At 42.7% G+C, this 23,813-nt stretch overlaps 1 protein-coding gene across 1 annotated transcript; it reads right to left on the bottom strand.

Moving 5' to 3' along the window:
- Positions 1-5,350: 5,350 nt before the first annotated feature.
- LOC115120755 (guanylate-binding protein 1-like) lies at positions 5,351-22,651 on the bottom strand. Its single transcript, XM_029649732.2, has 9 exons — positions 22,436-22,651; positions 13,576-13,703; positions 13,303-13,412; positions 12,496-12,692; positions 10,203-10,445; positions 9,820-10,100; positions 9,278-9,490; positions 9,013-9,115; positions 5,351-6,793 (listed from the first exon to the last, which is right to left on the bottom strand). Exons 1-9 carry the CDS (start codon positions 22,605-22,607, stop codon positions 6,336-6,338), a joined length of 1,905 nt encoding a protein of 634 aa, XP_029505592.1. The 5' UTR covers positions 22,608-22,651; the 3' UTR covers positions 5,351-6,335.
- Between the last annotated feature and the right edge of the window lie 1,162 nt (positions 22,652-23,813).

Raw genomic sequence — 23,813 nt, forward strand, 5'->3', positions numbered from 1 at the left:
ACATATTCAAGGTCGGAACCATTCAGGGTGGTGATGCTAGTCGGGCGTGCGGGTGCAGGCAGTGAACGGTTGAAAAGCATGCATTTGGTTTTACTAGCGTTTAAGAGCAGTTGGAGGCCACGGAAGGAGTGTTGTATGGCATTGAAGCTCGTTTGGAGGTTAGATTGCAGTAAAGCTCATAGCCTCCTGGTGTGGCGTACGTCCCCTCCTTCATCCCCTGATCCATTTGAGGAGACAGCTTCTCCAGAAGGGCCTTGGACTTCTTCTCTGCGGCATCCTTGTTTTGATTGAAAAGGTCAGCGGAGTGGTTACGAATGGCCTCCTGAAAGATTAATTGGGAATTTTCAGAATCAGGTGTGCAGAATATGATAAAAGATCAGACAACTATAGAAAGACAGTTGTAGAAAAGGTTTATTACAGCATGCTAACATTGGAGAAGAAAGTATAAACCACATGAGAAACACAGCAGCTGTAAGTCAACCTCGATACAATAACACGTTGTAGATCAGAATCTTCTCTAAGAAGCAACTTTTTATAGTATACAAGGTCAGGTTGACCTTCAGCTGATACTAGCTTCAGACATGTGACCCCGGTATGAGCTGATACTAGCTTCAGACATGTAAACCCTGGTATGAACTGATACTAGCTTCAGATATGTGAACCCTGGTATGAGCTGATACTAGCTTCAGACATGTGATCCCTAGTATGAACTGATACTAGCTTCAGACATGTGAACCCCGGTATGAGCTGATACTAGCTTCAGACATGTAAACCCTGGTATGAACTGATACTAGCTTCAGACATGTGACCCCTGGTATGAGCTGATACTAGCTTCAGACATGTGACCCCGGTATGAGCTGATTCTAGCTTCAGACATGTGACCCCTGGTATGAGCTGATACTAGCTTCAGACATGTAAACCCTGGTATGAACTGATACTAGCTTCAGACATGTGACCCCCGGTATGAGCTGATACTAGCTTCAGACATGTAAACCCTGGTATGAACTGATACTAGCTTCAGACATGTGACCCCTGTTATGAGCTGATACTAGCTTCAGACATATGAACCCCAGTATGAGCTGATTCTAGCTTCAGACATATGAACCCTGGTATGAGCTGATACTAGCTTCAGACATATGAACCCTGGTATGAGCTGATACCAGATTCAGACATATGAACCCTGGTATGAGCTGATACTAGCTTCAGACATATGAACCCTGGTATGAGCTGATACCAGATTCAGACATATGAACCCCGGTATGCCATGTTCCTATAGTGATAAAGGGTTACATATTGGCACCATATCTATATTAAGCTTTAATTCAATATAGTGTTATTTTTTATCCGAGTTTAAATAACAAATTTGAGCACTGATTTTCACAGTAGTGTTATTTTGTCTCTAGAAGTTAATTGAGTGAGGAATTGCACTCCTTGGTCATATTCCACCTGGTGTCCTTGGGTCCTACTGGTGTTACTGTTACTGGTGATTATAATTTTGATGCATAAGCTAATCAATCATGTTTCAGTTGAATGGCCTTGACAATGTTAAAAATGCATTGTGTGTATCAGGCACAGATCTAGAATGATGATCCATACCGCAAGAGCTTTCAAGAATTCTCAAATTTCGTCTTTGAAGGATCGCTTCATGAATGCCTGTGTGGCCTAGGTCTCTGAGCGAAGGTGGTTCTCTGACAGCTGATTGATGTCCACTGGGAATAAGGCCTTCACATCCTCCATTCCCTTCTGGTACACCGCCAGGCCCTCAACCATAGCAGCCTTGTCACGCTCGCTATCCTCAAATTCCCTGTCATAAATCGACCAAGGAGCAGCATGTAGTTCCACATCTTTCAATGAAAGTGAAACCGAAACAACCAAAAACCAAACAGGTAAACAGCAAAGAGAACCCGAGGTCAAACACACACGGAAAAATAACTACCCACAACCCACAGGTGGAATAAGGCTACCTAAGTATGGTTCTCAATCAGAGACAACGATAGACAGCTGCCTCTGATTGAGAACCACACCCGGCCAAACACAAAGAAATAGAAAGCATAGAAAAATTAACATAGAATGCCCACCCAAATTACACCCTGACCAAACCAAAATAGAGACATAGAAAGCTCTCTACGGTCAGGGTGTGACAAGCCTGTTTCTCAATTTTAGCCATGGCCAACATAGCATTCTCCAGACAGGGCACATTGCCTTTGGCTATGGTCTCCACATAGGTGGTGACCAAGTGCCCCAACACTGCAATCAGATAGAGGTGGGAGGAAAAATATGTGGCACTAAATATTTAGTGGTACAATAATATTCAATATATCAATATATTTATCCGTTTTCACATACTGTACTATAGGTAGATATCTGACTCACTCTCTCCAGTCAATGTGTGTCCCCCTATAACAGTCTTCATACGGCTCTCATGGAAAATAAAGCGGCAGAAAGTATCTGCGACCTCTCTGAAGCGTTCAGAAAGCTCAGCCTCGTCCATGGAGTCCAGTCGGTGCATGATGTCAGGAGTTGTAGGGGAGGGGAACACAAAACACTTGCGTGAGGGGAAGAAGTTCCGGATGCACTCTCGCGGGAGGTTGTAGTCACTGATCTTTTTACTATAACCTGAAAGATAACATTGGCATTACTACATTTTATAGTACATGCAGATCTTGGGTACGTCCCAATAATATGTCCTTTCTCCTCCAACCTATTAGAGCTCTTGCACCATGAACTGATATGTTGTCCACCCAATCAAAGGATCAGAGAATGAATCTAGTACTGAAAGTATAAGCTACAGCTAGCTAGCACTACAGTGTATAAAGTGTGGTGAGTAATGGACGTAAAGAGAGAGAAAGACAATAGATTAACAGTTAACAAATTTATTTCTTTAAAAATGAAGGAGATGCAAAAGAGAGAGAGAGAGCAATATTTGCTTGCATTTTTTAAACTTTCGAATGCAACTAGCTAGATTAACTTACTCAAACATCAGGCTAAAATAGTGAGGGATGCTATGTTAGCTATCTGGCCATGGCTATCCAACACTGGAACTCGTCCAAGGTAAACTTTTGGTTTTATGAATTAATTGCCACCGGGGCCTGCAGGTGTAACTGCTAAACTGGTTGCTGACTGTACACTGTACTGGATGATTGTAGCTGGTTAACTAATGCATTAGTTATAGTAGCTATGTTGTCTAGCTATGACGTTAGCTAATATGCTGACAATAATGTTGGCTGTGTGTAGCGTTTAGTGGCAATGATATGAAGGTCTGGTTTGGAAAGGAATTTCTCGTCTGGTCACTGACAGCTGATGTGTTGTCTACTGAAGTCCACAAGCGAAGGGAAAAGGTGAGAGGAGGAGAGAGCATAGATGTGAGAAGGAATTATACAATGAACAAAATGATCATGCTGTTTGTATGTGTTTACGTGTGATCAGAGGTGTATTCATTCCCCCGATTCTGTTGAAAAACATTTCTGAAATGGAACAAAACGGGGATAAACATACTTGAATTTGTCCAATAGAAATTCTCGTTTGCAACTGTTGGACTAATGATTACACCCTAGATCAGCTAGATGCAGGCCAGAATGTGTAAGATGGTATTGATCGTGTCACTGTCTGTCACCTTGATTACTGAAATATGTCTCTCGACCTGTGCACCTACGTTGTAAACTTCAATTCATAGGCTAAGTTGTAGCAACCTCATGATGGGTGTAGGGAACATTAAAGTATCATGTAGTACCCTAAACCTATCACTGTTACATTGAACTGGTGAATGGAATATGAATGACAGTCATCCAATATGCTTTAATAGAAATAAGGCCAAGCTCACAAACATTACTGACCGCCACTGTTTCATTCATCTGCTGGATCTTGAATTGAGCTTCACAATGAAGTTTTTACCCTTTTCCTTTATAAACAACCAGGACTACAAGTATAACATAACAATTGCAATTGCAGTTGCATTCGTGAGTTGTATTGTGAATGTCAATAAAAAAATAAGGTCCGCCTTAACAGAAACCCGATTTAAAAAATGTAAGTACAGCAATTGTTTACTCAGTGGGAAATTAATATCCAACTCATCAGTGACAAGTTTGTGGAGTTTAGAGATTGTGACAGCAACTATGTGATCTTATTACAGTATTATAGACACCATAGCTTCCGACCACTCTTGTGTAGCTTACATGTGTGTTTGTGAGTGTCTCAACTTTTCATATTGGGGTCATAATTGTCTGTAGCTCAAACTGGTGGCACATTACAGACGTTTTTTTTGTGAAGAGAACTGTTTTCGGGATCCTTTCTTGTCACACAAACTCCACTCTATCTCAGCCCCCATTAATCACACAGGTTAATGGTTGGTTTCTGCAGATGAAGAAGGAATAGACACATCTGATTAAAAAGTATGTAGCTCAAAAATTAAGGGGTTGGAAGTATTAAATCACAGTGGTGTGATTGTGGGACTCAAAGCAAGATGGATAAAAATAATAGGCTTATTGCTGATTTATCATGATTATACTGTAATTTGTAAATAGTAGAGGCCTGAGAGAGTGAGGTATATTTAAGCAGTGCAGCCTGAGAGAGTGAGGTATATTTAAGCAGTGCAGCCTGAGAGAGTGAGGTATATTTAAGCAGTACAGCCTGAGAGAGTGAGGTATATTGAAGCAGTACAGCCTGAGAGAGTGAGGTATATTGAAGCAGTACAGCCTGAGAGAGTGAGGTGCAGCCTGAGAGAGTGAGGTATATTTAAGCAGTGCAGCCTGAGAGAGTGAGGTATATTTAAGCAGTACAGCCTGAGAGAGTGAGGTATATTGAAGCAGTACAGCCTGAGAGAGTGAGGTATATTTAAGCAGTACAGCCTGAGAGAGTGAGGTATATTTAAGCAGTACAGTCTGAGAGAGTGAGGTATATTTAAGCAATATGGCCTGAGAGTGAGGTATATTTAAGCAGTACAGCCTGAGAGAGTGAGGTATATTTAAGCAGTACAGCCTGAGAGAGTGAGGTATATTTAAGCAATAAGGCCTGAGAGAGTGAGGTATATTTAAGCAGTACAGCCTGAGAGAGTGAGGTATATTTAAGCAGTACAGCCTGAGAGAGTGAGGTATATTTAAGCAATAAAGCCTGAGAGAGTGTGGAACATGGCCCAAATACCATGGCTAAGGGCTGTTCTAATTTACGACGCCACGCAGAGTCCCTGGATACAACCCTTAGCCGTTGTATATTGGCCAAATATAACAAACCCATGAGGTGCCTTATTGCTATCATAAACTCAGATTCATTCTTCCAATTATTCCTCTCTTTGGTGTGTCGTGGAAATGTCCTCTATTTACCAAATCATGAGAGCAAACCACAACACAAGTCAGAGTTAGTTATCAAAGTCCATCTTTAATTATATGAGCTCCATCACAACCCTGTGACTCTCAGATCAATTCAGTGTCTATCAATGAATTCTCTGAGAGTCCCTTCCATATTTCAACTGAGATCCTTTAATAGCAAAAAACACACATAGCTAGACAGCATAGACATAATTTATCTTTCAGCTTTGTCTCCTAAACTATGTTATTTACTCAAACTCAGAACCATAAACAAATCCTCCATATCAACAGGCATATATCAAATCCATCCTATCTTGACAAGATCACAGAGACACACTGACTGGCACACAGACATTGTGGAGCCAAGAGATACACGCTTGACCTCTCCCCTCTCCCCGGTCCAAATAACTTAGTCTTGACAGAGAACAGATACTGCGACCCCGCCACAGTATTATACAAACACATTCTGATGAGAAGTAACTTACAAACATATGATGAATACAAAACATCTAACCTATGTTACCAACTAATTCTGATTATTCCCCAACAGGTGTGAACAGGAACGATTCACGCTACTAAATCAAACAATTGGAAAACGAGACGGACTTGTGTTGCTCTAACTAACCTTTCCCTTTGTGGTAGAGTGCTTACCCACTGGATGTTGTGTGCTGAAGTTTGTACTTGTTCTCACACATTTTATAATCACAAACAATGAGTTATTATTCAATTTGCTGGTTTAAGAAAACGACAAAGACGACGATGACTAAGCCGGATTCGGGGTTGAGATCATGATCCCAGTCATGTGCTTATAGCATTTATCTGAAAGATTCTCGCGATCTGTGTGTGGAGTGTTTAGGGTTTGGAGGGTTCACAAGAGGTCAATCAATCAAATGTTTTTTATAAAGCCCTTTTCACATCAGCTTTCATAGATAACCAGCAGGGTTAGATAAAAAATAATGATGGTTATAGAAGACAAACACTTCAAGACTCAATATCAGTTTACTTTTCATAGTCAAGAATTCAAGGTGGAGTAGATCACATTACGATACAGGACGGCTGAGGAACAAGGCGTTCAACAACTTGTACAGGGGCCTGTGATCTATTGTTGAGCTCCCTCATTAACATTTCCATCTGTTCTTTCTGTCCCACAGCCTGCCGATTTAATAATTCCATCAGAACCTTCTGATTCTGGGTATTGGTCTCCCTTTCCAATTCATCCCTCTTCTTAATCTCCAAGATCTCTTGTCTCATTAGCTCAGCCTTCTCCTTATGGCCCTTCTCCAGGAGATTTTTCTGATCCTGCATCCTGCGTTCCAGCATCCTGTTGAACTCCTGCTGCTGTTGCTTCCTCTCCTCCTCCATCTTCTCTTTCATCTCCTTCAAGTACTTCTCCTGGCTAATGCGATTGTTCTCAATGGTGCGCTCCATCTCTGCCTGTTGCTCCCTGAATGCTGCCTTCTCCTGCTCCAGCTCAGCTGTTTTCTTCTTCTCAGCTGGAAGATCCAAGGAGAGAGAGAAATAAATAGGAAAACTGGACAACTCATTTTCTCATATAGATTCATACACATTAAAACCCTCTCGAGTCTATTGGCCAACAGTGCTTCAATCTAAGTAACATAATAAAAACAAAAATGATTTAAAATCTGTCAGTTAAAGCTAGAGATATGTATATTTGCATTGGGCTGCGTCTCAATCCACCACATCCATCTACGTCGCCGTTCCTCACCAGAAGGTGGGAAGGGGCAGATCTACAGCCCTGTTTGTCAGATCAGGAGACATCCTGAAAACGGTTTAGCCTACAAACTAATATGACCACAGAAAGGGGAGACTCTCACCAACACGATGAAATTCCCCATTTTGCTCTACGACCACAAGTGTCACGGGACTCATCTGAAGGTATCCCGGTACCCGTTTAAAAAAGGAAGTAGCTTTTTGCCAACAAAAACAATTGTTAAATATTTGTCCCAAAAAACCTATATATATTTTTTCCCCCTGAGCTTTGTTATATCACTTAGATTTAGGACAGATATTTCAAAACCTTATTCCTTATGATTTCATTTTTGATTAACTTTTTTTGCTATTTCAGAGTGTGCTATTTAATATGTTTCTTAGGGGCAAGAGTAGTAAAGGCCAAATTCAATATTTTATTTAAAAAAAATGTTTTATACTTTTTTCTACTTTTAAGAATTAATCAAAGAACAAATGGGCAAGATGATCGTTGCTGGACCAGGCAAACACATTTTGAGTTATTTTGTAAATCAACTTTATCACCACTCTAAATTCATGAAGTCAGTCTCACACAGAACAGATGTAAATGAAGGTTGGGTTTGTTTCAATCCACATGCCCACTGCTGGCAGCACTCAGGTAATCATCCATTCAGAATGCAGCTGCACGCAACCCGATCTCAATGCCTGTGGTAAATTTGGGTTCAATTTGGATATCCCTATGGCGCTAGTTAGTCGGGCACCAGATTGGTATACAGTGCATTCAGAAAGTATTCATACCCCTCGACTTATTTCACATTTTGTTGTGGATTAAAGATATTTTTTCACTCAATCATCTACACACTACAATGACAACATGTTTTAAACTTTTTTTAAATGAAATACAAAAATGTGTAATTTACATAAGTTTTCACTTTTGGCAGCGATTACAGCGGTGAGTCTTTTTGGGTAAGACTCTGAGAGCTTTCCACACCTGGATTGTACATTTACATATTTGCCCATTATTATTTTCAAAATTCTTCAAAGTGGTTGTGTTGTTGAACATTGCTAGACAACCATTTCCAGTCTTGCCATAGATTTTCAAGCAGATTTAGGTCCAAACTCGGCCTAAACTGTGACTGTCTTCTTTGTAAGAATTTCCAGTGTAGATTTGGCCTTGCGTTTTAGGTTATTGTCCTGCTGAAAGGTGGGAAGCTGAACAAGGTTTTCCCCTAGGATTTTACCTGTGCTTAACTCCATTCCATGTATTGTTTATCCTGAAAACTACAAAGTTCTTAACAATTACAAGCATACCCATAACATGCAGTCACCAATATGCTTGAAAATGTGGAGAGTGGTACTCAGTCAATTAGGTTAGTATTGTGGAGTAACTACAATGTTTTTGATCCATCCTTTGTTTTCTTCTATCACAGCCACACTCTGTAACTGTTTTAATGTCACCATTGGCCTAATGGTGAAATCCCTGAGCGGTTTCCTTTCTCTACGGCAACTGAGTTAAGAAGGATGCCTGTATCTTTGTAAAGACGGGGTGAATTCCATCCAAAGTATAATTAAGAACTTTACCATGGCCAAAGGGATATTCAGCGGCTACTTTTATTCTTCTTTTTACCCATCTACCAATAGGTGACCTTCTTTGCGAGGCATTGGAAAACCTCCCTGGTCTTTGTGGTTGAATCTGTGTTTGAAAAAGTCCAGGGGTGGGAATAATTTCTGAAGGCACTGGAAAATAATCATATCATTCAAAATAGCAGATAATAGCAAAATGCTTATTCATGAAATCTGTCATAATTTATATGTTTGAGTCGGCCACCAATACTTTCTACTCCATAATACTTAAAGTTTTATTTTTGGGCGGGGCCTGGCATTAGGGTGGGGCCTGGCATTAGGGCGGAGCCACTGGTCTTGTTTTCATCTTCCGAACATTAGCCTAACACAGTTGATTTTTATTTTATAATTGGAAGTAAAAAAAGATTGAGGTGTGGATTACCTTGGATTTCTTTCTCATTTTCCGTCAGTTGTTTGTCAGCTTGCAGGATGGAGTTGGACTCTGCACTCTTGTCCTTCAGGAACTGCTCCAGAACCTCTTCAGCCTGCAGGAAACAGGGCCTTATAGGTTGTTGTATTGATTTTGATTCAAACCGTAACCAGCTGACTGAAATTTGTTGAAATGTTTAATTGTTCATTACTGACTAATGATGGATGTTTTTGATTCTCTAAAATTATGATGTTGCTGTTTGGTTTCCAGCTCTTACCCTGACTCCTTTGTTAGGTTCGGCCCGGTACTGTGCCACTATGTTGTCATGGTGATTGCAGTAAAGCCTATAGCCTCCTGGTGTGGCGTATGTTCCCTCCTTCATCCCCTGATCCATCAGAGCAGACAGCTTCTCCAGAAGGGCCTTGCAATTCTTCTCTGAGGCATCCTTGTTCTGTTTGAAAAGTTCGTCGGAGTGGTTGACAATGGCCTCCTGAAAGATTTATTGGGAATTTTCAGATTCAGGCATGTGAACACTGGTATGCCATGTTCCTACAGTGATAAAGGGTTACATATTGACTCCATATCTATATTAGGCTTTTATTCAATATAGAGTACATTTTAATCCAAGATTTAAAATCTCATCTGAGCAATCATTTTCACAGTAGTGTTCTTTTGTCTCAATAAGTTAATTGATTGAGGAATTGCACTGATTGGCCATATTCCACCTGGTGTCACTGGTGTTGCTGTTGATGATTATGCTTTTGTTGCATAAGCTTATCCATCATGTACCAGGCACAGATCTAGAATGATGATCCATACCGCCAGAGCTTTCAAGAATTCCCCATCGTTGTCTTTGAAGGATCGCTTCATGAATGCCTTTGTGGCCTGGGTCTCTGAGCGAAGATGGTTCTCTGACAGCTGATTGACGTCCACTGGGAATAAGGCCTTCACATCCTCCATTCCCTTCTGGTACACCGCCAGGCCCTCATCCACAGCAGCCTGGTTCTCAATTTTAGCCATGGCCAACACAGCATTCTCCAGACAGGGCACATTGCCTTTGGCAATGGTCTCCACATAGGTGTTCACCAAGTGCCCCAACACTGCAATCAGATAGAGGTGGGAGGAAAAACATGTGGCACTAAATATTTAGGAAAACCTCTCTCATTTTCACATACTGCACTATAGGTAGATGTCTGACTCACTCTCTCCAGTCAATGTGTGTCCCCCTATAACAGTCTTCATACGGCTCTCCTGGAAAATAAAGCGGCAGAAAGTATCTGCGACCTCTCTGAAGCGTTCAGAAAGCTCAGCCTCGTCCATGGAGTCCAGTCGGTGCATGTTGTCAGGAGTTGTAGGGGAGGGGAACACAAAACACTTGCGTGAGGGGAAGAAGTTCCGGATGCACTCTCGCGGGAAGTTGTAGTCATTGATCTTTTTACTAGTACCTGAAAGAAACATTGGCATTAATAGATTTTATAGTACATGCAGATCTTGGGTGTGTCCCAATAATATCTCCTTTCGCCTCCATCCTATCAGAGCTCTTGCAGCATGAACTGACATGTCAACCCAATCAAAGGATCAGAGAATGAATCTAGTACTGAAAGCATAAGCTACAGCTGTCTTGCCCTACAGTGGGTGAAGTGTGGTGAGTAATTGACTCAAAGAGAAAGACAAGTGATAGAGTGCTACATCTTCTTATATTTTTTTTACTTTCACTTAGCTAGTGAATGCAGCTAGTTAGATTATCCTACTCAAACAACTGGCTAAAACAGAGAGGGATGCCATGTTACCTAGCCGAATGTCTATCCAACACTGGAACTCTTCCAAGGTAAGATTTTGGTTTTATTAATTTATTGCCACCGAGGCCCACCGGTTTAACTGCTAAACTGCTTGCTCACTGTTAACTGTAACATTACTGCATGAATGTAGCTGATTTAGTACCACCTTACTTCTATTAGCCATGTTGACTATGACGTTAGCTAATATGGTGATAACGATGTCGACTATGTGTAGCGGTTAGCGGTTATGATATGAAGGTTTGGCTTTTTTTTGTCTGGTCAGCTAGACAGCTGATGTGTTGTGCACTGAAGTCTACAAGCAATGGGAAAAGGTGAGAGGAGATGCGAGAAGGAATTATATATTATATATATATCATAATGCGCAAAAGAATCATACTGTTTGTATGTGGCTCCTATGAAAGTGAACTGTGTTTGCGTGTGGTCAAGGGTGCATTAATTCCGCAGATTCTGTTGAAAAACATTTCTTAAATGGAAAGGACCCGTGATAAACCTGCATTTGTCCAATGGAAACTCTCGTTTGCAAAAAAAATCTTTAATGTCTCTGACCTGTTTCATTCATCTGCTTGATCTTATATTTAGCATCACATTGAAGTGTTTTACCACGCTCTTTCTATGTAGAAGAACCCCTTACAGTATCATAGACACTATGTCCTGGGATTTACTATGGTCTTCTATGTAGAAGAACCCCTAACAGTATTATAGACACTATGTCCTGGGATTTACTATGATCTTCTATGTAGAAGAACCCCTTACAGTATTATAGACACTATGACCTGGGATTTCATATGATCTTCTATGTAGAAGCACCCCTTCCAGTATCATAGACACTATGTCCTGGGATTTACTATGGTCTTCTTTGTAGAAGAAACCCTGACAGTATTATAGACACTATGACCTGGGATTTACTATGATCTTCTATGTAGAAGAACCCCTTACAGTATTATAGACACTATGACCTGGGATTTCATATGATCTTCTATGTAGAAGCACCCCTTCCAGTATCATAGACACTATGTCCTGGGATTTACTATGGTCTTCTTTGTAGAAGAAACCCTGACAGTATTATAGACACTATGACCTGGGATTTACTATGGTCTTCTTTGTCGAAGAACCCCCAGCTATGTTACAAGCTATTTTGTCGCCAGTAGCTATGACTGGTCTGTAGCGTAACCTCCATGATAAGGCTTTTCCCCTTGGTCTATTTTTTAATGCATGCCTTCCAGCGCTGGGTGCCAGCCGGTTGCCGGAACACATCTTACTGTCTAAACCGAGTGAGGCTCATCACTGATCGCAGGAGCCTGTGTACCCAGAGTGGGCTAGGCTTTAGGCAAACCTTGGCACATGAACACAGGTTTTTCAACTGAGATCCACAGTGTTCACGAGTGTAAAAACTGGTGTGTCTCCCACATATGAGTTAGATGAAAAGTGTCCCATCTCCACATTCAGACACACAGTTGTCAAGATTGGTGGAAGAATCTCTCCCAGACCCAGGATTTCATTGGCCTTGTCAGACATGATTGTAGATCCTTCAGCCAAAGTCGCGAGAGTACTCCTTCAGGGAACAGTAATTATAGTCATAAGGCTATGCTTTGCATCATACCGTGGTATATTGTCTGATATACACACAGCTGGAATGCTGTTTAAGCCAATCAGCATCTAGGTCTCAAACTACCTGGTTTATATGAATGAAAATCACCTGTCTTGAGTTTCAGGGAATTCTCCAGATACTCGTCTGGAGTGATTTCTCTGCCGTCTATCTCGAGCTTTAGAGTGAAATCTCTGACGGTCCACACAAAATTAGGAAAGAACTGCATAAACGGTGTGCCCTCTCCTTCCTCCTCATCGCCAGTGGAAGACTTAACCTTGATCATCTCTGTCAGCTCGTTCACATATCTGTAGGACCGGTTGAGGATTGATACAGCATTTCCCAAAGCTCATGTCAATGTCTTACACAGTTTGTGTTCAGGGGCTTGAATTTCAGGGAAATTACAAACAAACATAAAAACTAACAAAACAAGTCATTGTCAGTTTAGATTTCAATTGACACAGTAACTTCATTTGTTTGAAAGTCACAGACATTGCTTTTAGTCAACACCAGCTCTTCATGTTCACTGAAGCTAAGAATCAATCACGGGAACCGGCATCCTGAGATTTCTCAAACCCTTTACAGTTTCCAGAGAAATAAATGACTACGAATGACTGATAAACACGACATATGCAACTTGCATATGCTATATTTAATTAAATGGAACATATTTAGTTGGTGAATTATGAACATTTAAATGCTCTACCATATCACTGATTAGGTCTAGCCTACAATTAAATAATGTTAAAAATATACATACAAATTCATTAAAATGTTCATCACAATTAGCTAGGCTTTCACTAATATGGCTGAGATTACTGTCAAAAGCCTAACAAACAAGCAAACTATCAAATACCACAACAGATTTTGTCCACAAGATGCCACAGAATGGAGCCAAATGTTGACCCAAAAGGATACTGAAGCTTCTCCACAGCATCATTGTCGATGGTCCCTCGACTGTTGTAGACCAGAGTACTGCTTAACAGAATGGCCAGCGAGAAGATCCAGGCATCATTCTTAGAATCCCCCTGAAACAAGTATCACAACATGTATCGGATCTCTGACGAAGTAATCATCTTGTTTAAATGATGAGGGTGCAGATACAGTATGTGTTCACTGTGCTTTGTTAGTAAATGAAGGAATGTGAATATGTCATGTGGATTGTAAAGAGATTGAACTTTGACCTCCTACCTTCTCCACGTCCCCCAGTCCCTCCGTATCCAGCAGCACGAGGGTGTGGTCTGTTTTTTCAGGATGAGGGACACACCACATCCAGATGCCCTTAGTCTTAGATTGGATGGTGGCTCCAAGGGCAAAACCTAAATGAACAGAGATTGATGAGGACATTTACAGTATAAATATTAAACCAGCCTATAACACTGTTACAGAGCTGGATCAGAGCTACTGCACACCAGAACTAGCTAGTTACGACTTAGACCAGAGTTAGTTAGTATGGACCAGAAATAGCTAGTTACTAGCTACGCCTTAGACCAGAGTTAGTTAGTATGGACCAGAACTACTGCAGACCAGAACTAGCAAGCTACTAGCAAAGCCCTAGACCAGAGTTAGTTAGTAGGGACCAGAACTAGCTAACTACGCCTTAGATCAGAGTTAGTTAGTATGGACCAGAACTAGCTAGCTACTAGCAAAGCCCAAGACCAGAGTTAGTTAGTGTGGACCAGAACTACTGCAGAACAGAACTAGCTAACTACTAGCTACGCCTTAGACCAGAGTTAGTTAGTACGGACCAGAACTAGCTAGCTACTAGCAAAGCCCAAGACCAGAGTTAGTTAGTGTGGACCAGAACTACTGCAGAACAGAACTAGCTAACTACTATCAAATCCCTAGACCTGTAAGGGTTTTCCTGTGGTGAAGGAAAAGCGGACCAAAATGCAGCGTGGTGGTTATTCATGTTCTTTAATAAAGGAACTAGACATGAAATAACTAACAAAACAATAAATGTGCGAAAACCTAAACAGTCCTATCTGGTGCAAACACAGAGACCGGAACAATCACCCACAAACACACAGTGAAACCCAGGCTACCTAAGTATGATTCTCAATCAGAGACAACTAATGACACCTGCCTCTGATTGAGAACCATACTAGGCCGAAACATAGAAATACCCCAAAACATAGAAAAACAAACATAGACTGCCCACCCAACTCATGCCCTGACCATATTAAATAAATACAAAACAAAGAAAATAATGGTCAGAACGTGACAGTACCCCCCCCAAAGGTGCGGACTCCGGCCGCAAAACCTTAACCTATAGGGGAGGGTCTGGGTGGGCGTCTGTCCGCGGTGGCGGCTCTGGCGCGGAACGCGGACCCCACTTCACCATTGTCTTAGTCCGCCTTATTGTCTGCTTCCGTGGCCTCCTAACCACGGCGACCCCTCTAAATGACCCCACTGGACTGAGGGGCAGCTCGGGACTGAGGGGCAGGGGCTCTTGGCTGAGGGGCAGGGGCTCTTGGCTGAGGGGCAGGGGCAGGGGCTCGTGGCTGAGGGGCTCTGGCGCCTCTGGGCTGAGGGGCTCTGGCGACCCCTGGCTGACTGGCGGCACTGGCGGCCCCTGGCTGACTGGCGGCACTGGCGGCCCCTGGCTGACTGGCGGCACTGGCGGCCCTGGCTGACTGGCGGCACTGGCCCCCCTGGCTGACTGGCGGCACTGGCGGCCCCTGGCTGACTGGCGGCCCCTGGCTGACTGGCGGCACTGGCGGCCTGGCTGACTGGCGGCACTGGCGGCCCCTGGCTGACTGGCGGCACTGGCGGCCCCTGGCTGACTGGCGGCACTGGCGGCCCCTGGCTGACTGGCGGCACTGGCGGCCCCTGGCTGACTGGCGGCACTGGCGGCCCCTGGCTGACTGGCGGCACTGGCGGCCCCTGGCTGACTGGCGGCACTGGCGGCCCCTGGCTGACTGGCGGCACTGGCGGCCCCTGGCTGACTGGCGGCACTGGCGGCCCCTGGCTGACTGGCGGCACTGGCGGCCCCTGGCTGACTGGCGGCACTGGCGGCCCCTGGCTGACTGGCGGCACTGGCGGCCCCTGGCTGACTGGCGGCACTGGCGGCCCCTGGCTGACTTGCGGCACTGGCGGCCCCTGCTGACTGGCGGCACTGGCGGCCCCTGGCTGACTGGCGGCACTGGCGGCCCCTGGCTGACTTGCGGCACTGGCGGCCCCTGGCTGACTGGCGGCACTGGCGGCCCCTGGCTGACTGGCGGCACTGGCGGCGCCGGGCAGACGGGCGGCTCAGGCGGCGCTGGGCAGACGGAAAGCTCCGGCAACGCTGGAGAGGAAGGCTCTGGCAGCGCTGGACTGAGTAGCTCTGGTGCCTCTGGAATGAGGGGCGGGAGCTCTGGTAGCGCCGAACAGGCGGGAGACTCCGGCAGCAGCGCCGGACAGGCGGGAGACTCCGGCAGCAGCGCCGGACAGGCGGGAGACTCCGGCAGCAGCGCCGGACAGGCGAGAGACTCCGGCAGCAGCGCCGGACAGGCGGGAGACTCCGGCAGCAGCGCCGGACAGGCGGGAGACTCCGGCAGCAGCGCCGGACAGGCGGGAGACTCCGGCAGCGCTGGAGAGGAGAGACAGCCTGGTGCGGGGGGCTGCCACCGGAGGGCTGGTGCGTGGAGGTGGTGACGGATAGACCGGACCATGCAGGCGCACTGGAGCTCTTGAGCACCGAGCCTGCCCAACCTTACCCGGTTGAATGGTCCCGGTCGCCCTGCCAGTGCGGCGAGGTGGAATAGCCCGCACTGGGCTATGCAGGCGAACCGGGGACACGGAACTAGACATGAAATAACTAACAAAACAATAAATGTGCGAAAACCTAAACAGTCCTATCTGGTGCAAACACAGAGACAGGAACAATCACCCACCAACACACAGTGAAACCCAGGCTACCTAAGTATGGTTCCCAATCAGAGACAATGACTAACACCTGCCTCTGATTGAGAACCATATCAGGCCAGACATAGAAATAGACAAACAAGACATCCAACATAGAATGCCCACTCAGATCACACCCTGACCAACCAAAACATAGACAAGACCAGAGTTAGTTAGTGTGGACCAGAACTACTGCAGACCAGAACTAGCTAACTATCAAATCCCTAGACCAGAGTTAGTTAGTGAAAGATTATTGGAATCTGTGTGGGTAGCTGGACAGGTAGGATGACTGACAGTGAAGGTGAACAGGTGGTCACGTGTCAGGTGACAGAGGAATGGATGAGACTGAGGCAGGAATTCCTTTAACCATAAAGTGGTATATTTACTGAGTAGTCTGTGCTGCATCACAAAGGAAACAAATAACATGTATACAATCAAATTCATAATCAAAGATCAAATCATATCAGTCATTATTAACACAAGTTAAGGAATTCAACAGTCCAGTTCATTAAGAAGTCAATAGTAATCATCCGTGAGTCATTTAGGCTCATAACTAATTATCATAAATCATGAAAGAATACAAACAGTGAATGGTTATACAATCTATAATCCCCATGATCAAAGTCAATCAGTTAGCAAACAATGACGTTTCTCATTTCACGCTTTCAATTGTCTTCATGTGTACATATAATTAATTTCAATACACATGAACCATATCGATTGCATAATTGGCCTATGAGCCTTCGGATAAAGTAATCCTTCTCACCCCCCCCCCTTAAAAGACCTAGATGCACTATTGTAAAGTGGCTGTTCCACTGGATGTCTTAAGGTGAAAGCACCAATTTGTAAGTCGCTCTGGATAAGAGCGTCTGCTAAATGACTTAAATGTAAATGTAAATGTAAATGTGATGAGGATCCGTAGGGCCGTGATCATTGGCAATTCACATTACACAATATGTTTGAAGCTGCGCTCCAAGCCGCGCTCCGCGGTAATAACTATTAACAGTAACTGAATGGCCCACTCTCCCGATCACCACAGATCATTCAGATGAAAGGTAAGAGTCGGTGGATTTACGTGGATTCATGGACGCACAGAACTTCTGGATGAGATGGAGTTAAGGAAGAGAAAGCAGCGAGATCAGGCGATGGCAATTTCCTCCTTTTATGGAGTTGAGATCTGTCGGACATTTCCACCTGACCTAATTAAAGCGCCCCTGGCCCAGCTGAGTAAATGGCAATGAATTAAAGGAGTATTCCACCAACTCCATGGGCCTTTTCTACAGCCACCCCGGAAATTTGTTAAATTCCACATTCCTCAAAAAAGGCTCATTGCTCCCCGTCCTCTGTCATCTCAGGGAGAGGAATTAGTCGGGCAACTGGCCGGATATATGTCCGGTTCTTCACCTGGATTTCCACTGATCTAACACGACCATCGGTCCCAGGCATGGTCTTAGTTATACGGCCCACCGGCCAGGAGGCTCGAGGCAGCTGAGGGTCCACCATCATTACTACTTGGCCAGTTTCCAGGCTGGCCATTTCTCTCCGCCATTTCCCTCTGTGCTGTGGACTTGGTAGGTAATCCCGAATGAATCGGGGCCAAAAATGGTCAGCTAAGATTTGGCTGTGTCGCCACCGGCGTCTGCCAACAAGGTTGGTATCAGCATACATGGCTTGAGGAAGTGACGCATCTCGGCGTCCCATCAAGAGCATATTCGGTGTAACCGGATCGGGGTCAGCGATGTCTGCAGAGAGATATCCCAAGGGTTCTGGTCCATACTAACTAACCAGAGTTAGTTAGTATGGACCAGAACTACTGCAGACCAGAGCTAGGGGGGAGGGGGAGATAGTTGCCCCATTTTAGGGGGCAAAAAGTATTGGGACAAAATTCACTTTGAATTAAATGGTAAATAATGTATTGTGTCATATTTGTGTCACTTTTGTTGTAAATAAGAATAGTATATGTTTGTTAACACTTCTACATTAATGTGGATGCTACCATGGTTACGCATAGTCCTGAATGAATCGTGAATAATGATGAGTGAGGAAGTTCATACCCCCAAGACATGCTAACCTCTCACCATTACAATAACAGGGGAGTTTAGCATTTTATATCATACCTCCAAGACATGCTAACCTCTCACCATTACAATAACAGGGGAGTTTAGCATTTTATATCATACCTCCAACACATGCTACCCTCTCACCATTACAATAACAGGGGAGGTTATCACGTTTCTTTAAAATGGTATAAAATACTTCTATGTTTGAGGAATATTAATTATGAGATTTCTGTTGTTTTGAATTTGGCGCCCTGCACTTTCACTGGCTGTTGTCATATAGATCCCGTTAGTGGGATCTCAGCCATAAGAAGTTTTAACAGTGGCGTGCCGTGGGCCTGGGGCCTGGGCCTTCAGTGAGGTCCTACACAGTCCCACCCAAATTAATCCACCTCTTATTACCATCATTATGATGCCATGGCTCTAGACACTATACATTTAGACAGAAACGCAGTATAACCAGGCGTTGCGTCACCTTGAAATTGACATTTTTATTCAGAGAATTGCAGGGGAAGAGTACAATACAGTAAAGTTCAACTAATAGGCAAGAACATAGTCGAGTGCAACAGAGTTATATTAATATTCTTCTTCTATCCATTTCTGGTCCACAAACTTAGAGCTTTATGTCCAAATAAAAAGTATTTTCAATATTTCCCTATTTTTCTTCAAATTTTCATTGTGCAGCTCTGTTGCCCTGCGCGCTTGTTCGTTGAGCTGTAGATCCACTCGGGTGTCCCCAAAAGTTTTCAAAAGCACCATTGCTTGTAAGTGCCCAGCCGTACTTTGGTGTCTCGTTGCTGCCTTGGTTAGACAACTCAGGTTTGCAAAGCCAGTGTGGCTCCAAACACCAAATTGATCACTTGCAAATAATAGGCATTCCCAGCAGTACAGTTTGCAGTGCTTCTCGGAGCCTGTGAGCCATTGATAGCGCTCGTAGTTGGAACTTTGAAAGTGGCGAACGAACCCCTTTCCCGCCTGTGACTGGCTTTGTAGCGTCGGCGTCGGCGTCGGCGTCGGCGTCGGGCGACCTCTCCTTTCAATGTCTAACTTTTCTTGGAAAGTTCGTCTTGAGAATGGCGTTATAATTATATCCTCGACCAAATCGATATCTTCTCCTCCTTTCGCCATTGTGGGTTGAAAAAACAGCTTAGTAGTACGCAAATTAATTTGTTTATCAAATTCATTTTCCTAGTTCTGCATAGACCTGCCCATAGGACTTGCCTCTCAATATTGGTAATCCAATCAAAAGACGTGCACGCACTACGCGTAACACTGGAGCCAGCCAGCAGGCGTACAATAGCCAACTCTAAAGCTGATTGGTTGACACAAAATGTTCATTTCCATTCCCTTTAAGCTACAAGCGCCCGCACTGTTGATTCTGAAGGCATGAGGGCAGATTTTAGACCCCTGGCAACACATGATTGGATAAAAGATCTAACATAAAGACTAGCCCTCCAAATCTCAACCTGGGGCTGGAAGCAGTGCAACCAAGAGGAAAGCTATGAAATGAAGAGTATAAATCTTACTTTGGGGAGTAATTTAATACATATTTGTGGGAAAATATATTTAAAAATATATATATATTCTGATGATGTTTAGGCCAGCAGAGAAGGCCTTGCAGGCCCTGACGGCCCACCACTGAGTTTTAAGTATACAATTATTATATATTTATATACAAATATATATATTATTAGCATTACTTTATAACAATATTTAACAACCAACTCTGTATTTAAAATGTACTTACCCAGAAGCAAGCAATTTAATCTAAAGTGAGGTGACATTTTTAATTACTATGTAGTTACAATGTAACAACCTTTATAGACAACAGGCTAAACAGGAAAAATTAGGTTTGTTTGACATCTCAGTTTGACATCTCTTTCAAGGTAGAGAAAGTAATTTCAGAAGCCAGCAGATTTCATTATTTATCAACAACAGCTGCAAATTCCAACAAAACCACTTCATGTTTTTAAGTTCTCGTTCCTTGCTTTGTCTAACAATAGTATCATGAATCAAATACCTGTTGTGGTTCAGAGTGTAGTATTTATTTAGTTTTATAAGGGAGATGGAGATGACAGGTTATGATTGTGACCATGGTGATTTCAATACTTTTGTTCAAAAGTAGAGAACTTTACCGACCGTGAGTGGTCTTGTTTCACAACATGTAATGAGGTCATGAAGAGGTCATGAAGAAGTGGTCCTTATGGTAAAGCTGACCTGCTCCTTCATGATTAATTTAAGATTTTAGAAAAATCTGAGTTGGCCAAAATTCTGCACACGTTTTTAAGGAATTTTGGGACAGTTTTGGGAGAAATACTCCTTGGGCTGTTGTCAGGAACCACATAAGATCATTTTTTAAAACATTTTTACAACCACATTTAGGGAAAGTTTGAAATTGCTATCCTTTCCTCAGGACACGGGCATTTTTGTTCATAGAAAAAACACAGAAATTAATAAATAAAATAAAAAATGAATATATACTGTCAAAGTCAGAAGTTAACATACACTTATGTTGGAGTCATTTAAACTCCCTTTTCAACCACTCCACAAATGTCTTGTTAATTAACAAACTATAGTTTTGGAAATCCGGTTAGGATATCTACTTTGTGCATGACACAAGTCATTTTTCCAACAACTGTTTACAGACAGATTATTTCACTTATAATTCACTGTATCACAATTCCAGTGGTTCAGAAGTTTATATACACCAAGTTGACTGTGCCTTTAAACAGCTTGGGAAATTCCAGAAAATTATGTCATTCTTTCTTAAAATAAAGTGGTGATCCTAACTGGATTACATTTTTACAGATTAAATGTCAGGAATTGTGAAAAACGGAGTTTAAATGTACTTGGCTATGGTGTATGCAAACTTCAGACTTCATCTCTATATATCGCGATCTATTTTATTGCAACAAAATCCTTTCTTTTTTTTGTTAAATATATATTTTTTTTTCTGCCATAAAAAGACTGTACCAGTTTCAAGAATCCCTGTCCTACTATCTTTCTACAGTTATTACTGTATTGAGTTGAGTTTGAGTTGAGTTGATTTTATTTTTACAGGGACAGTGCACATTAATCAACATTTCAGTAAAAGTGCCGGTTTTAGCCAGCCGGCTAATTTTCAACCGCAGTACCTGGGCAGGTTATTAAAAACAATTACAATATAGACAATAGCAACATAGGACAAGCAAGACATAGCATACAGACAGAGCAACATAGGACAAGCAAGACGTAGCATACAGACATAGCAACATAGGACAAGCAAGACATAGCATACAGACAGAGCAACATAGGACAAGCAAGACGTAGCATACAGACATAGCAACATAGGACAAGCAAGACGTAGCATACAGACAGAGCAACATAGGACAAGCAAGACGTAGCATACAGACAGAGCAACATAGGACAAGCAAGACATAGCATACAGACAGAGCAACATAGGACAAGCAAGACGTAGCATACAGACAGAGCAACATAGAACAAAAAACAGCAAGACAAAGTTCATAAAAGCAACAAAGTGTTTCCACACCTCACAAGTTACAGACAACAGACATGGAAAGCGGTAACACAAAGCTAGGGACCATGTTCACAAATCTGATTGACCTTTAGCCATGTCTTCAAGCATTTTGTGAAAGTGTGATATGTGGTGCAGTTATGTGTGTCTGATGGCAGTGTATTCCAGACATGGGAAGCTCTCACAGAGAAAACAGATTTACTAAAGGTGCTTTTCCTTAAGGGAACTATACAGTCACCTCTCATGGCAGACCTTGTGGATCGGCTGCCAGATGTTTGGGTTTTCTGTTTAACAGTAATAATGAGTGAGCCCAGGCCGTTTAGGATCTTGAATACAAGACATGCATCGGTGTATTGCACAAGATTTTCCCAACTCAGGAACGCATGCTTTCTGAGGATGTAACAGTGATGATGGCTATTGGGCTTCCTATCAAGCACTTTGAGAGCTGTCTGTTTGTAGACAGACTAAATAGGTCTTAATGTTGTACAGCAAGCTTGGGCCCAACTAGTCAAGCAGTATGACAAAGTAGTAGGGGAAACTTAATGTATGATGTCAAAACCTGTTTGTAAAGAAATATATATTTGTCTCTCACCACTTCTCTTCTGAGCCAGCTTGTTCATGAGGTAGGACTTTCCGGTGCGATACAGCCCGACCACAGACACAACTACAACTTTCTGTTTCAGTCCCATCAGGTAGTCGATGGCCTCTGGTTCTACGCAAAGCTCTCCGTCAGCGTTTTTAACGAGGCACATTGGGGATTCCATGGTCAAGTGGCTTCACAAGATCGCTTAAAAGCAAATGGTTGATACAAGTTAATCATCATTAATACTTATTTAACCTCTATGATGTTATTCCTTATCATGACAATAGCAAAATACAACACATTTTGCCATCATATACCATTTAAATTCCAATAATGATCTGTAACAATAATAAATAGTAAATAGTTTGACATCATCTTAAGACACAATTCTAACGCAGGAATCTCCTGCTCCAGTCCAGTAGTGACTGGTTCTACAAGCTTGTATTGTAGTCCAGCACTAACATGCCTGATTCAAAATATCAAGGTCCAGACTGAAGATCATCATTAGTAGATAATTTGACACAGGTTTGTTATTGCTATTGGTGTTTGTCTGCCAGAGTGATAATACGACATGAGAACAATTCTACAGCCAAATCAGGGTGGGGCAGCTGATATAGATAACCTCTAAAACATATTGATCATGAAGGAATGCCTGGGGTGACAAATGTTATAAATGTCTCTTCATAATAATACAACGATCAGAGTTTTTCAGTTTGGCATCTTTAGTACAAGCAATAGGAAAGTGGTCCCTGAAATCATTTTTAAAAACACCACTGTCCAAGCTCTTATGGAGTCAATTTGTCTGGATTTTTTTTCCGTGTTTTCTCTATGAACAAAAATGCCCTTGTCCTGAGGAAAGGATAACAATTTCAAACTCTCCCAAAATGTGGTTGTAAAAACGTTTTAAAAAATGATCTTATGTGGTTCCTGACAACAGCCCTCTGTGACGTCAGGGAGTATTTCTCCCAAAACTGTGATTCCTTAAAAACGTGTGCAGAATTTTGGCCAACTCAGATTTTTCTAAAATCTTAAATTAATCAGGAAGGAGCAGGTCAGCTTTACCATAAGGACCCCTTCTTCATGACCTCTTCATGACCTCATTACATGTTGTGAAACAAGACCACTCACGGCCTGGAAAGTTCTCTACTTTTGATAGATTTAAACAAAAGTATTGAAATCACCATGGTCACAATCATAACCTGTCATCTCCATCTCCCTTATGAAACTAAATAAATACTACACTCTGAACCACAACAGGTATTTGATTCATGATACTATTGTTAGACAAAGCAAGGAACGAGAACTTAAAAACATGAAGTGGTTTTGTTGGAATTTGCAGCTGTTGTTGGTAAATAATGAAATCTGCTAGCTTCTGAAATTACTTTCT

The sequence above is a fragment of the Oncorhynchus nerka genome, linkage group LG1, assembly GCF_034236695.1.
Source record: "Oncorhynchus nerka isolate Pitt River linkage group LG1, Oner_Uvic_2.0, whole genome shotgun sequence".
Taxonomy (NCBI): domain Eukaryota; kingdom Metazoa; phylum Chordata; class Actinopteri; order Salmoniformes; family Salmonidae; genus Oncorhynchus; species Oncorhynchus nerka.